The 16,052-nt window shown below is 38.7% G+C and overlaps 1 protein-coding gene across 1 annotated transcript; it reads left to right on the forward strand.

The window, feature by feature from the left end:
- The first annotated feature begins 1,164 nt into the window (after nucleotides 1–1,164).
- Nucleotides 1,165–15,696, forward strand: LOC145395832 (uncharacterized). The gene is made up of 3 exons (XM_080269364.1): nucleotides 1,165–2,406; nucleotides 10,512–10,622; nucleotides 15,607–15,696. The coding sequence occupies exons 1-3, from the start codon at nucleotides 1,165–1,167 to the stop codon at nucleotides 15,694–15,696; spliced, it is 1,443 nt and encodes a 480-aa protein (XP_080125490.1).
- The last annotated feature ends 356 nt before the right edge of the window (nucleotides 15,697–16,052 follow it).

Consider the following 16,052-nt stretch of genomic DNA (forward strand, 5'->3'; position numbering starts at 1 on the left):
TCTGACAATTAACTGCTTGACTGTTATTGTCTCAGAGAACCAGAGGAACGTGATGCCAAATTCTTCACTATCTGGCCACTCTTTAGCAATCACTGAAATTACCTGGAAAGCATGTTATGATACTGAATGAGATAGGTATGTAAGTGTATTCAGTTAGACAATATATTACACAGAAAATCAGGGACCAGTTAGGCAGTTACAAGGTCAGGGTACTAATGAGTCACTTGAGATGTAATTTCATCTACTGGTATACGAGTTCACATTCTGAAGATGACGAGCAAACTTTATTTTGAAAGTGAACTCATTCACGTTGTCTTCAAAGTGGAGGGGTTCGATATAACGCCAATCACCCATTCACTATGAAATGTCTCCCCAGTTGAATGAAATAGGTTGTGGGTTGCGAGAGTAACTACTACATCGCAGTGAGTGGTTTAAGAGATATGCAGTGGTATCCTGCTGCCAAACAAGGAAAGTAATCCGGCACTAACTGCTAAATAATTGAGATATACTGCAGATTTTTTTTTAAACTACTGACAAGAGTTCCTCTTGCCGGGAAGGAGTCAGAAACATCCTCAGCAGGCTTGGAGTAATTGTAATTGTAATTTAATTGAAATATAATTAATTACAAATTTTTAATATAATTGTAATTGTAATTGTGGGGGGGCAAATTCCGACTGTCACCTCCAGGTCATCTGACCTAGGTGCCCCTTGGGTAACGCTAACGACAGCGGTGGACTGTGACAGGCCTAGCTAGCCCACAGTTACAACAAATATGCTCGTGAAACTCATGGATCAGCCTCGGAATCTGGACGGACCGATCAATGTCGACCTCGGAAACGTTTAAGGGACATGAACCGGAATACTCAAACAAAAATTAGAATTGCCACACTTAATGTATGTACTTACACAGACAAAGAAAAAGAACTAATCGAACTAATGAAAGAACGAAAAATAGACCTGATAGGTTTAGCAGAGACAAGACATCATGGAAAAGAAAAGGGAAAAGATCTGGGAGGAGGATTTGTATTAATGTATAGTGGTGTGGAAGAAGTAAGAAGGAATCATGGCGTAGCTATGATAGTAGGACCAGCTCTATCACCACATGTACAAGAAGTCAAACTTGTAAATGAAAGGTTAATGTACTGTACCTTGAATATAAAAAATATGAAACATATCATATACCAGGTCTATGCCCCACAACAAGGACACTCCGAAGATGAAAAACGGGAATATATGGAACTTCTTGAAGATAACTGTGACCTCAGACCAAATCATACAACAATACTTATGGGAGACTTCAACGCCCGAGTGGGAAAAGAGAGAGAAGGAATAGAAAATATTATCGGTCCATTTGGTGAAGAAACCAGGAATACTGAAGGTGAAAATCTGATCGACTTGTGTGTTAGAAATAATCTCAAAATCATGAATGGCTACTTTGAACACAAAGAAGAGCATCAATTCACACGATATAGGTGGAATACGGTAACTGGACAATTTGACCAAAAATCCATCATAGACTACTTTATAACATCAGATAAACGGATATTTCGCAATGTTAAAGTTCTTCCTGGAGACTCTTTAAATTCTGACCATAGATTACTTGTCGGGGACCTAACTATAAACAGGAGTAAAGTGAAACAAAAACAGAAGAGAAAAATGATAAATGTTGAACCACTTAGAAATGAAGTGACAAGGGAAACTTATATGAACAAAATTGATGAACAACTTGAAAATAGGGATGATGAGATCCAAACTTGGGTCGAATTAGAAAACATTATAAGAAGAATTGCAGAAGAAGAGTTAGGAGTAAAAATGGTAGGAGGAAGCAGAAAACGACATACACCGTGGTGGACGGAAGAAGTTAAGTTGGCAGTGAAGAATAAAGTGAAGAAATTGAGGAAGTGGCTGAAACATAAAAGCCCAGAGACAAGACTTGAGTATATAGAGGCAAGAAATGAAGCTGAGAACATAAAGAGACAAGCAAAAAGAAATGTTTGGAAAGACTTAGGAGAAGCTTTAGAGGAAGATGTCAGAGGAAATAAAAAGAAAATATTTGGACTGGCAAAATCATACCGTAAAGACAAAACAATGATCTACAACTTGAAAGATGACGATGGTAATATAATCACAGACGAGGACAAAATCAATGAACGATGGCAAAACTACTTTAAAAGACCACTAAACAGAGAGACAGTAGATCTTGAGGAGTACAGAGATGGATTGGGTGCAGAGTATGAAGCACAGGACGAAATTGATGACTTAATAACAATGAGAGAACTCGAGGACTCTTTGATAAAGATGAAGAACGATAAATCACCAGGCAGCGATGGAATACCTATTGAATTGATCAAGAATGGAAGTAATCGACTAAAAGAAACAGTGTTAAGAGTGGTCAATGAAGTATGGGTAAATGGAAAAATTCCACCGGATTGGGGCAAAACCATCATAGTGCCCATATTTAAAGGAACGGGTGATTCGGGACTGTGTAATAATTACAGAGGCATATCGCTTATAAACCACATAGCTAAACTCTACGAAAGAATTATAGAGAAAAGAGCAAGATCTATAATTGAAGACAGACTAGGAGAAGAGCAGTTTGGGTACAGGAAGGACAGAAGCACGTCGGACCCGGTATTTGTACTCAGAATGGTGATGGAAAAATGCTGGGAAATTATAACAAGGACCTATATGTTGCCTTTATTGACCTGTCAAAGGCTTTTGACTCAATTCCTAGGAAAAAGCTTTGGAGGTGTCTTGTAGAGGAATATGGAATCACTGGGAGATTGAAGAGGGCCATTAAGAGTACATATGACCCTCATCAATGTAAGGTTCGAACGGGGTATGAAAAAGATACTTGGTTTGAAGTGGAAACTGGGGTGAAACAAGGAAGTGTACTATCCCCATTACTGTTTATTGCTTATATGGACATGATAATTAAAAGATTCAAGGAAAGGTTTGGAAATGAAGAGCAGGGGATATATTGGCCTACGCAGACGACATCGCATGTTGGAGTAATAGCCGGCCACAACTAACAAGAGCTTTGGAGTGCTGGAGGGAATGTTTTGAAGAAGCAGGAGTAACAATAAACATAAACAAAACAGAAATACTCACTGTGAAAAAGCAAAATGATGACGCGGATGATATAGTAGTTGGGGGCGATCAGGTCAAAGAAGTAGAACTTGTAAAATATCTGGGGTGTATTTTCACGAAGGAGGAGATAAGAATAAGAGAGAGATCACCGAAAGGATAACTAAATATAGCAGATGTGTATGCTCTCTATATCCAATACTCAAAGACAGATATGTACCACTGGAGGCAAAGAGAACTATATTCCAGTCTATTTTAACACCTATACTCACATACGCATCTGAGAGCTGGACTCTGACAACCCGAGACTGGAGCAGAGTTCAAGCAGCAGAAATGAGACCACTGAGAGCAATAGTGAACAAAACAAGGAGAGACAGAATCAGGAATGAAACAATAAGAGAAATGGTTGGAGTAACATCGGTGAGAAAAGTAATCGAAAATTCACAACTGAGATGGCTAGGACATGTTGAGAGGATGGACGAGTCAAGAATAGTGAAGGAGAGATGGAATTGGAGACCTGATGGCAGAAGATCAGTCGGAAGACCTCGGAAGAGATGGAGAGATGGTGTGGAGGAACTGTTGGACAGACGAGGTATGGATAACATCGAAGCATTGAGAAATCAAGAGGCCTTTGAGAGAACCAACTGGAGACGGCTGATCCACCTGACAGGCTAAATGCCTACCTGGGAGCCGAATGAATGAATGAATGAATGAATGTAATTGTGATTCGTTATTTCTAATGATGTGTAATTATAATTGTAATTGTAATTGTGTTTTTAAGTAATATTGTAATTGTATTTGTAATTGTAATTGAGCATTTAGGAGAAGAACAATTATAATTACATCACACAAATACTCGTACTTTGATAAACGTATATAGTATGATATACTGAACAGAGAGAGAGAGAGAGAGAGAGAGAGAGAGAGAGAAGGGTGGATTTGCTCTGAAGTAAACATGTTACACGAGACAGTACACGACTCTAACACGTCCAGTACGCGTGACTTTGGAGAGGGCCTGATCTAGTAGATAATTTATCACCTCACTCTCTCAGTGCCACGCTTGCCAGGAAGACTGGTCACTGGAGTAAGACTTATACCTGTGTATAAGTAATTGAAATATAATTGAACACAAACTAGGTTGTAATTATAATTGCAATTGTAATTTGGAAGTATTAAATCTGAGTAATTGTAATTGTAATTGTATTTGTCATTTTTTTCCTTCCCTGTAATTGTATTTGTAACTGTAATGTAATAATGGGCAAGTAATTCTAATTGTAATTGTAATTGACTGAAAGCATATGTAATTACTCCAAGCCTGATCCTCAGTGAAACTCCTTCAGTAAAATATGTAATGAAAAACAAAATAATAAAAATCGTCAAACGAGAAGCAGACTGATATGAAGAACGTAAAGGGATTTACACTCAGGATCATTAACGTAGACAAGATATATTGTTCTTTAAGCAAACTTTTGCCTTATTTTGAGAAACACAATGGCGGCGGTTTCTTGATATTCGTAAACAGTTTTTAGTGTCTTGCGTTACAAATTTCGCCGCCAGTTTAGTCCTGTGACGCTTTACTGTAACCACAAATAAAGACTGGCTGGCAACTGATCGAGGCACGAGACTCCAAGAGATGTACGAGTACCACGATTATCGTATTTTTTATTCAGCCCCACAATGATTATTTGGCGATTTCAAGAGTACTGACTTCTCAAGCATGAAGAGGAAGAGGATATGCGTCCCAAGAGACAATGTTTAATTGTGCACAATATGCTGTGAGCAAGGAAATGAAATAACGTTGCTGGGATAGCGTGCTGTCTCTTGTCGCTATACTCGTCCTCCAGGATGTGGTTCCGAGATGGCGTATTCTCTGACAAGCTTTGGCATCCACGTTTCTCTCCTGCTGCCAGCGGTGAATCCATCTGTAAATCGAGGAGACACTTGCACCAGTCTCCAGGGCAATGTCTCTCACCGATACGCCTTCCAGCCACATCCTCACTATATGCAAACGATCTGCCATCACAGATGGGTAGATGATTAGGCGCTTACGAATTTACTTTACAATGTCTGACAGAATACTTATGCAACGTTATTCATGTGCTAAGATATGATGCAAAAATTAAACCAAAATAAACCATCATTAATTTCTTGGACGATATTGTGAAGTTGAAGTAACAGTGATCCAGATATATATATATATATATATATATATATATATATATATATATATATATATTTTTTCTCTCTCTCTCTCTCTCTCTCTCTCTCACACACACACACACACACACACACACACACGGAGGGATTCAATCTAGGTGGACGTGTGACACCGGCGCTCAGTATCAAATCATCACGGCCAGTGGCATTACCTAAATAGTATCTTTGTATGAGTCAAGCTCAGTACCAGGTTAGACTAAATGATTGTTCATTATAAAAAGGAAAAAAATAATAAGTTTCAACAAGACTTGTAAAAACAGGAAATAGAACCAAGACGAAAGAATACGCTGAGTCATCTCTGAGGTTTGTTTACAACAAGACGGAGATTGTAAGTATATGCTTTGCACTTTAAGTATTGCAAAATGGATACATACTTCAGTAAAACAAATTTGGAAAAGAAAAGGGATAAAGGTAAAAAGCAAAATGATGATTTCTACCAAGAACTGGTTGAAGTAGAGACCCACAATAGACTGGTTGAACGTGTAAACAAACTAGAAATGGCTTTCAAAAATGAAATTGATGAAATAAAGAAGCAGATGCACTTGCAAAAGGAAGAAATAGAAAAACTAGGAAGGGAGGCCAATAAGAAAGACACAACCATCAGTGAACTAACCGTGGAATTGAGTACACTTAGGAAGAAAATTAGTGAAATGGCAAGTACAGTAGTCAATCACGAGAGTGTTATGGAAGAGTTCAAAAATGACACAGAGACAATTAGGCAAGTTAGCAGTCTTATTGACCAGAGCAGTGATATTGAGGAGAAGATAACACAAGTAAATGAAGCTGTGCAAAGCTACAAAAATGATGTAGAAACCACGTATGCAGAAATGGTGAAAGTAAAGAAAGACTTAGAAACAAGGGTGGAGGAAAAAAGCATTAAAAAGGAGGTGAAAAGAATAATCCAAAACAATCCAAAGTTAGTCAGAGATTCAGTAGAGATAAACAAATCAATAGTAATCACTGGTATAGAAGAGGATGAAGTTAAAAACAAGATCACAAGAGACAAAAAGGAGATGGCAAATGTAATGAGCTTACTGAAAGAAGTATCAGAGGAAATCTGTAGTAAAGACATAGAGGAACACAAAAGGTTAAGGAAATACGAGAAAAACAGGACAAGACCTCTAAAAGTGACTTTCCAGAGTGTAAACACTGTGGAACAGATACTAAAAAGTGCAAAGAATCTCAAGGAAAAAGAGGAGTTCAAAAATGTATGGATAAAAAGATGCCTAACACAAGAGGAACTGGAATTACTGAAAGAGAAAAGGGAGGAAGCAAAAATAAAAAATAAGGGAAGATCAGAAGACAAGAAGAAAATTTTTTTACAAAGTAATAGGATTGCAGGTATGAAAGTGGTACATAAACAAGATGGAAGAAAAAGGAGGAAGGTAGTAGAACCATGTCATGACAAGTATATAAACAAGATGATAAAGTTGATGTACTCAAATGTGGATGGAATGGTATCTAAATTACTAGAGATGAATGATTATGTCAGAGAAAATGAACCACAAATAATATGCCTAACTGAAACAAAATTAATACAAAGGATATGAAATGACATACTAAACTTAGAGGAATTCAATATATGGAGAAGAGACAGATATTTAAAAAAAGGAGGAGGAATTATAATATTAACTAAGAAAAATCTAAAAGTCAAGGAAATAAAACTAGATATACCATCACAAGTAGAACTGATTGCAGTAGAGATCGACACATCTGAAGGTAAAGTAATTGTAGCCAATTTGTACATGCCACCCAGATCAAACACATGGGAAAGAGACGAATATGAGGACCTGGCAGAGAGTACAATTCAGAGTATAAGATCATTGCTACATAAAATGGAAGAGAAATCGGAAAGAATTATACTAACTGGGGACTTCAATACAAATATAAATTGGAATACTCTAGATATAAACAGCCAAGAAAGCTGTTGGGACCAAAAGCTCCTGGATCTCGTACAAGAGTTTTTCTTAACGCAACATGTGAGGGAAACCACCAGAAAAAGAGGACTTGATGTACCCTTCAGTGCTAGATCTAATATTTACAAGGCAAGAAAATGATATTGACAGTTTAATATATCACCCTCCACTCGGCAAAAGCGATCATGCAGTACTAAATTATAACTTCAGGATAGCATATGACATAGTAAACAGCAATGATAGTTACAAAAAGAGCCTAAACTATAAAAAGGGAAATTATCAAGACCTAAAGAAGTATTTCTTAGAAGTTGATTGGGAAAATGAGCTTAGAGAACAAGATTTAAATGCTGTATATAAAAAAATTTTGTGAATATTATGAAATAGGAGTCCAGAAGTACATCCCACAGCACAAAGAAGCAGATAAGAAAATACAGAAATGGTTCAATACAGAATGTAAAAAATCAAAAGAAAGAAGAGATTTGTTGTGGAATAGATACAGAAAACACAATAGTGAAAGGGCGTACAATAATTACAAACAGGCAAGAAACGACTATACAAGAATAAGGAGGGAAGCCCAAAAACAGTTTGAGGAGGATATAATAAATAAAAGTAGTGATCAACCAAAGCTGTTTTACAGCTATATCAGCTATATCAGAAGCAAAACTAAAGTAAAAGATATAATACAATCCATTACGGACGAGGGAATCACTTATACACAAGAGAAAGATATTTGTGAAGCACTAAATAAGAATTTCCAATTAGTTTTTACAGAAGAAAAAAATTTTGAGTGGGACTATGTGGAACACGCATGTCCACACATACTACCAGATATACAAATAGCAGAAAAAGTAATACAGGAGGAGTTAAGTAGATCAGACAGAGGAAAAGCAAGTGGTCCTGATGAAATTTCACGTTGGGTATTACGAGAATCTGCAAAGGAGTTATGTAAACCATTATTTTTAATTTTCAAGAAATCCTTGAGTCAAGGTAAACTACCTGATATTTGGAAGAAAGCAAATATTGTCCCCTTATTCAAGAAAGGAAATGGACAAAATCCACTCAACTACCGACCAGTATCACTGACCAGTGTTGTAAGCAAGGTATTAGAAAAGCTTATAAGAAAAGCTTGGGTAAATCATCTAGAAGAACACAATATGATAACAGAAAGACAGTTTGGTTTCAGAAAAGGAAAATCATGTGTTACTGATCTGTTGAGCTACTATGACAGAATAACAAACACAATACAGGAAAGGGAAGGATGGGTGGACAGTATCTATTTAGATTTCAAGAAAGCTTTTGACACAGTACCACACCAAAGACTTTTATGGAAACTGTACCATCAAGGAGGAATTCGAGGCAAACTGTTTTGTTGGATGCAAGACTTTCTCATAAAAAGAGAAATGAGGACAGTACTAAGATGAAACTACTCATCATGGAAAGAAGTGACTATTGGAGTACCACAGGGTTCAGTGCTGGCACCAATCATGTTTTTAGTGTATATAAATGATATAAACAGTAACACTGGAAATGAGAGCTATCTAAATATGTTTGCAGATGATGCAAAAATACAAAGGAGAATTACTAACACAGACTCTTGTAAAGATCTACAAGAAGAATTAAATAAACTTCATGAATGGAGTAGTACATGGCAAATGGAATTCAATGTGGACAAGTGTCATGTAATCAAGTTTGGTAAAAGTGGAAAAAGACCTGATTGGGATTATAAGTTAGGAAATAAAACCCTATACACATCAGAAAGAGAGAAACACCTAGGTGTGATTATCAATAACAGACTATCTCCGGCTGACCACATCAGCGAGAAGGTACGGAACATGTATACACTGCTTGCAAATATGAGAATAGCATTCACATACATAAATGAAGACATGCTAAGAAGGATAATAACATCATTCATTAGACCAACCCTGGAATATGCATCAGTAGTCTGGAGTCCTCATCTCAAAAAGCACATAGACAAGATTGAAAAAGTTCAAAGGGCTGCTACAAGATGGATACCAAGCTTAAGGGACCTAAGCTACGAAGAAAGACTAAATAAACTGAATCTACCAACACTACAGGAGAGAAGGAAAAGAGGTGACATGATAATGCTATATAAATGCATATCAGGAAAGGAGAAAATAGACATAAATGATTACTTAACATATGGAGAAGCATCAGCAAGAGAACACTGCAAAAAACTGCATAAGAAGAGAGGTGATAAAGACGTAAGGAAATTCAGTTTCCCAAACACAGCAATTGCTCAATGGAATGCACTACCGAATGAAATAGAGTGTGCCAAAACAATTCACAAATTTAAGGATATGTATGATAAATATGGTTTAAGACACGGGACAGTACGAGCTTGACTCATTCCTGTAAAGATACAATTAGGTAAGAACAATTAGGTAAGAACACACATACGCACGTGCGCACGCACAAAGGTGCGCGCGCGCACACACACACACACACACACACACATGTTCTTCAAGTTGTCCTTGTGCTACTGAAGACAAGTTATCAGAAATAGTTCTGTATGGTCGTATATATTTTAAATTACATATTCATTCGCCAATACGAGGCATTTACAAGAAAGGTTTGACTTTTTATGATAAACAAACGTCCATATAAGAACACTGCTATCACCAGTAGGTCTGTATTGTCCTGCCATACTCACTAGGATGGTGTGTTTCTCCTTGTCTTTGGTGCCAACGTGTGTGACTGTGCAAACTTTACCCCACAGTCGGCACATCAAATCTTGGTTTGATGGGAGAACTCTGTTTTGGTTGTGCCTCCATTGTCTAAGCTTTTCTCAGGCCAGTTTCCGAGTTTCTTCAAGATGGATTGTTGCTTCGCTGCAGAGGGGATGCCATTGTTCTTTGTCCGAGGTATTGGTTTCAAGATCTTTTAATATGATATTGCCTTTCTACAGAGTTGTCCTTATGTGATCATTATATCTTTTTTTTTTTTTCCTTGGTTGCGACGTGCTGCATGGAGTTGGCCATACAGAACCCGGCTTGGAAATGGTGCTCTGGGATGTGGAACACGTGTCCAGCCCATCTCAGATGTTTTTAAGACATCATGGTTACTATGCTGGTTGACTGTGTCCACTGGAGGATGTGTAAATGTGGGACTTTATCGTCCCATTTGAATCCTAGGATGCATTGTACGTATTGCTCGTGTAATGACTCAATCTGTTTGATATGAAGCTTGTTGCTAGTCTAATTCAGTTCCGTATAAGAGGGTGGAGAGGCATACAGATGTATATACTGAAACCTTTGTTTCGATACTCAGGCTGAATCATTCAAAGACACTGGGTCTGAGACGTCCAGAAAAACCCGAGACGTGGTTGATTCGTGCAAGGACGTCTTCAAAGTTATGTTTATCTGTGAACACACATCCAAAGTAGGTAAAATACTTCACGTGTTATACATTTTAGCCGTTTATCTGAAGTGTATGGGGCTCTTCAAGGTTGTTTCTCTTATATATTTTTCTGTTTTACTGACATTCAAAGTCCCATTGCATGATATATATTAGAAATGATGGCAGTACTCTGTCGGAGGGTTTCTGCGGTGTGTGTAAGGATAGCACAGCTCTCAGCTCTAGCAAAGAAGTCTTTGACTGTGACTGAAGACGTCCAGGATTAAATAAGTTACCATCTAGACGGAAATGGATTTTTATTAAATCATCAGGATTAGTTTGTTGGTGACTTAAAAGGGCGACTGCAGTGAGATAGATGTTGAAAATGACAGGAGCCAGAACACATCTTTGCTTTGTTCCAGTGTTCACTTTGATGGGCTCGGATTTCCTCCCACTTATGGACACACGAACAGTCATATTGTCATGCAGACTATTCAGAATGGTTAAAAATTGTTTTGAACTCCGTATTTTGAAAGAGCATCTCATCAAAGTTCTTTGTCGTCGATGTCAAATAATTTTGCAAGATGAGCACTCGTAAATGCAACATACAATTCACAGTTCTGCTCGTGGTAGTTCTCATGGATCTGTCTGGCAGCAAAGCTCATAAGATCATTTCACAGGGACTTTTTTCCCTACAAAATCCATATTGTTACGTCCTCGTCCCACACTGCCACAGGCTCCAACAGCAGTAGTTCAGTACAGGAAGGACGTTGCCCAGTAAATTGTTCTTCCTACGGTCAGCCTTTAGGTGTACGGTACACAAGATCAGCTGAGGCGAAAATAAACACTGGCTCCTTAAAGTTCACTGTCTTTATTATTCCAAATAATTACACTGAATGGTTTCCAAATTCACTTCAATTTTCTCACAATTACTGGAGCTATACATACTTTACTAACTGCTATTACACTTAATGCTTAACAGCACTTCACTGTTATTACACTTAATGCTTGACAATACTTTGCTGTTATTACACTTAATGCTTCACAATATTACACTTTTCATAAGTGCCGAAAATAATCTTCACTGACAGTAATTACACTTAATGCTTGCCAGCAACACATCACAAACTTCACTAACAGTACTGCACTACACTCAAACTGAACTGAAAACCGACTGAACTTGAAATAGTCTCTACCTCATCTTTATAAAAGCTTGCATTATTCGAGAAACTTCTACATTCTACGAGAACAACAGTTGCCAACTCTGAGATATCAAAACATGCCAGAGTTGTCTTACACTACATAACACTCTAAATCATTTACCATACGAACTTAACTTACATATTTAACAAGCAATCGCTTAAATAAAACATTATAAAGAAAAAGAGCACAAAAATTAATGTACAACTTACGAAATAACTACGTTCGCAAACAGCAGGAAAACTGACAACTGACTCGTACCAGGAAACGCCGAGACAAATCTCGGCTACCTAACTGGCAACTCTCACTTCTTAACAATACTGTGTTTCAAGCAGTGCTGACTCAGTCAGATGATTTTTCAGTCTGGATAGCATTATCTTGGCTAGTACTTTGCAACCATCGCCAGGAGGGAGATAATTCTACTGCTGTCACAGTTTGAGAAGTTTCATATCTTCTTGAAGATGGTGACGGTATCAGAAGTAAGCCATTCAGATGGAATTTGTTCTTTATTTCAGATGGCCAGTATCAGATTATCAAGGCACTGGTGGACTAACCGGCCACACTCTTTGATTAGTTCAGATGGTATGCGATCAGGGCCTGGGCTTTTGTTATTTATTAGAGATCGGATGGCCTGAACAGTTTCTGCAAGTGTAGGTGGGACACTGAGATCTGCTGCTTGAAGAGCATTTGGGATGTCATCAAGAATATTGTGCTCCCCTGGGTTACATCAATTCAATAAGGCATTGTACTGTAGAGTTGTTGCCCATCTTTCTAGGATTATTTGCTTGTCTTTCAGACGCTCTGCCTTGGGTGATGGTCTAGTTTCTATGTTGTGTTTGGTTCGGATTTAGTTTTTATTGACTTGTAGAATCCAGTTTCGTCATAAATATCAGTCTTTGCAGCTCTTTTGTTTGCACAGTTCACCATTTGTTTTCCATGTTAAGCAGTTTCCTCTTAGTTTCATTTATGAGATTTTGGAGTTCAGTTTTTAGGGTTAGGGAGCTAGGATGAGCCAACCAGTTGTTATATGCTCCATTCTTCATTGCAAGAAGGTAATGTATATCCTCAGTATGATCATCAAACCAGTCATTATGGCAGTGAGCGAAGAAATCTAAGGTTTCTTCTGCAGTGCCGTGAAGCATTGTGTTCGGCCACTCTGTGTCTAGGTTTCTTGCACTGCTGTTTAGGTCAAGTGGTGGGCATTGAGAGATCTTGTCTGCGGAAGGTGTTATAAGTTGCTACATCCTTTAAAATAGTTAAGTTTAGTTTCTTGGAGGATGGTCTACGATGCATTTGTGGGCGAGTAACCAGTTGTCATTTGACAAGTATAAGGTTATGGTCTACTGAGCACCCAGCACCTCTCATGGATTGGGTTATAAGAACTTCTCATTGATCTCGTTGCCTTTTATCGACATAATCAATTAGGTGCCAGTGTCTAGATCGTGGATGCATCCATGTGTCTTTTGCTTATTCTTAAGTTGAAAAATGGCTTTGGTGATAACCAGACGGTATTATGAGCATAATGAAAGCAGTCTAAGGCCATTGTCGTTCATGTTACCAACTCCATGGAGACCTAGAATGGCTTTGCCAGAGGTGATTATCTTTTCCAGTTCTGGCATTAAAATTTAACAAGCAGGATGAGTTTTTCATTAAGTGGTTTGGGGGAAATGGTAGCATCCAGAGTGTCGTGTCGTTGAAGGAATCTTTGCTGGCATACTTAGAGTCAAGCGTTGTAGAACAGGCACTGATGAGTGTTATATATATTGGCTTTAGAGAGAGAGATTTATTCCAGAAAATCAGCATCTCTGATATACCCACAGGTGATTCTTGGATCTTTTATAGTAGGTTGTCTAAGTATCCTCTCCAGAATTAATTACACCCATCATCTATTAGGTTGCCCTCTCCTGAGAGGCGAGGCTCAGGTACAGCAGCAGTGTCAGTTTATTATCGTTTCGATTCATGGACAATAAGGGCAGTCTTACGGTGTGGTCCTGGGTCTTGGTCAGAATCAAGTATGGTCCATATATTCCTGGTAGCAAGAGTCTGAGAAATTCTTTTAGTTCTTCGATCGTAGTGTGGAATACCTTGGCAAACGCGGTTACCTGCCAAGGTGTAGAGACGCAAATGTTTAGGTTACCTTTTCTAAGACCCTCCCCTTCAAATTAAGCAGATGGGTGTCCGTTTCTGGCTGCTTAGTCGCACTAGATGCTGCTGAAGGCATGACATGTTCCTGTGCCATGATGCCAGCGACCAATGGGTTAATGCAGCCAATGTGTAGGACTCGAGCTAGTGAATAACACCTACATCCATGACCTGTCACAATCACTGTATCCTGTCGCCATAGGTCATTTAGTTTTGATAATTGGGTGGAATGGGAGGTGAATATAGCAGCTGGCTTGTGCAATAAATGGATCTGGTGTGGTCTGGAGGACTTCACTAACGAATTTTACATTCGAGGTTTACTCCCACTGCCTTAACTCACCCAATGGTGCCTGGGTACATTTAGTCTGACCCCTCACTGATGGCCCCTGCAGCATGGGTAACCCAGTCCACCTGTTGGGGAATCTTCCCCCACTGGCATGGCCCACCCGATTTATGGGGTACACATACACCCCACCATGACAAGGTGGGAGGTTACACACACACACACACACACACACACACACACACACACACACACACACACACACACACACACACACACACACACACACACACACACACACACACACACGGCACAAACTTCCATCAACTCCATCTCAATCCTATGGTTGGAAGATGCTAGACTACAGTAGAAAAAACATTAGTCTACAGTCCACCAGGTTTACGTTCACATGAGCCAAGGGTTGCAACTAATACAATATATGCAGTATGGTATAAGCATATATTCAATCGTATATGCTTATGCAGATTATCTCATTTTAGTATTTAAGTTCACAAGATCTGAGTGTGCCTCAACCCAGACTAAGTTACCCCATCACTGGACTAGTTCCCCCAACTTACCGTACCTTACAGTAAATTAAGGCATAATTATATAGGTTTGTGTAATGACAAAATAAATCTTCACCTTTTATCCTAAGTCTGACCTATGATCCTCGAGGAAAATAGGACAAGTATATTCCACTCTCTTTGAAAATATCATATCCCACTAAGGAGTAAAGTGTCCATTTTTATCTATTTGTACCGAGGTTCTGCACAGGGACGCCTTGGCGTGGTGGCACCTATATGACTCGGTAACTCCACATCCTAGTTATACAAACGTTCCTAACCTAATCTCTCTGTCACTCGAAACGAGGATGGTGGACTTTAGATGAAACGCGGTTTCATCCTGTAGTTCACCGGGTTCTCAATCAGACGAACCTGGGGGAACAAACTCCCAGGTTACAACCTGTCAATTTCGAGTCGTGTGTGAAAGTGGCGCTGTTGTATTGTTGTTAATGCTAACTCTCTACTGCTCAGGAAGGAATACTCCTTTCCTTGAGGGTCACTGTGTAACGTGCAAATCACTGACGTTAGAAGAAATGAGCTTATCAACAATGAGCCGGTAGGTGAAGAACGGTAGGCTATTAACCATCCCTCCCAAGCCCAAAGTCCAGCACATTCAGGCAATAAAATGTTGACAGATATCTATTAAAAATAAAACTCTTAATTGATTGACATATTAACTGAAATAAGAGCTTGCGGCGCAACTGCCAGGGTTAAATTCCAAGATAATATGAAGATGACCAAAGTGAAATGAATTATTGGGCTAGATGGGAAATTTACGTAAAACGATGCGCATTCCAACCGATGGGTGTACATAATGGTCTACTTACACTGTTTGCTGTAGTTAAATGGAGTCAGTCTTGGAGGACTACCCAGACGAATTGGCGAACTTCGAGATTCCAGAGCCATCAGGAGAGCCTCGTGTCTTGGTTGAAGAGGAACGTATGGGGATGTTAATATCTATGAGGTGGAGTCAGGATTCTGCGATTATGAATCGTGAGTGAATGCTAATGAAGCCCATTCACGTGAGCAGACTTTTGTTAGTTTATATATATATATATATATATATATATATATATATATATATATATATATATATGTGTGTGTGTGTGTGTGTGTGTGTGTGTGTGTGTGTTGGCCTCTGGGTCCTAACAACGCCCCATCGTAGGGAGGGAAAACAGGTACAGATGATGATGATGATGATGAAAAACTCTGTGCATCCAAAGTGCGGGCAGACCTACCATAAAATACTGTGTTTATCTCCTGTCCGATGACGCCCTTTCAGTGAAT

This window comes from Coenobita brevimanus, chromosome 33 (assembly GCF_032717465.1).
Source record: "Coenobita brevimanus isolate Jiangsu-jjx chromosome 33, ASM3271746v2, whole genome shotgun sequence".
NCBI classification, from domain to species: domain Eukaryota; kingdom Metazoa; phylum Arthropoda; class Malacostraca; order Decapoda; family Coenobitidae; genus Coenobita; species Coenobita brevimanus.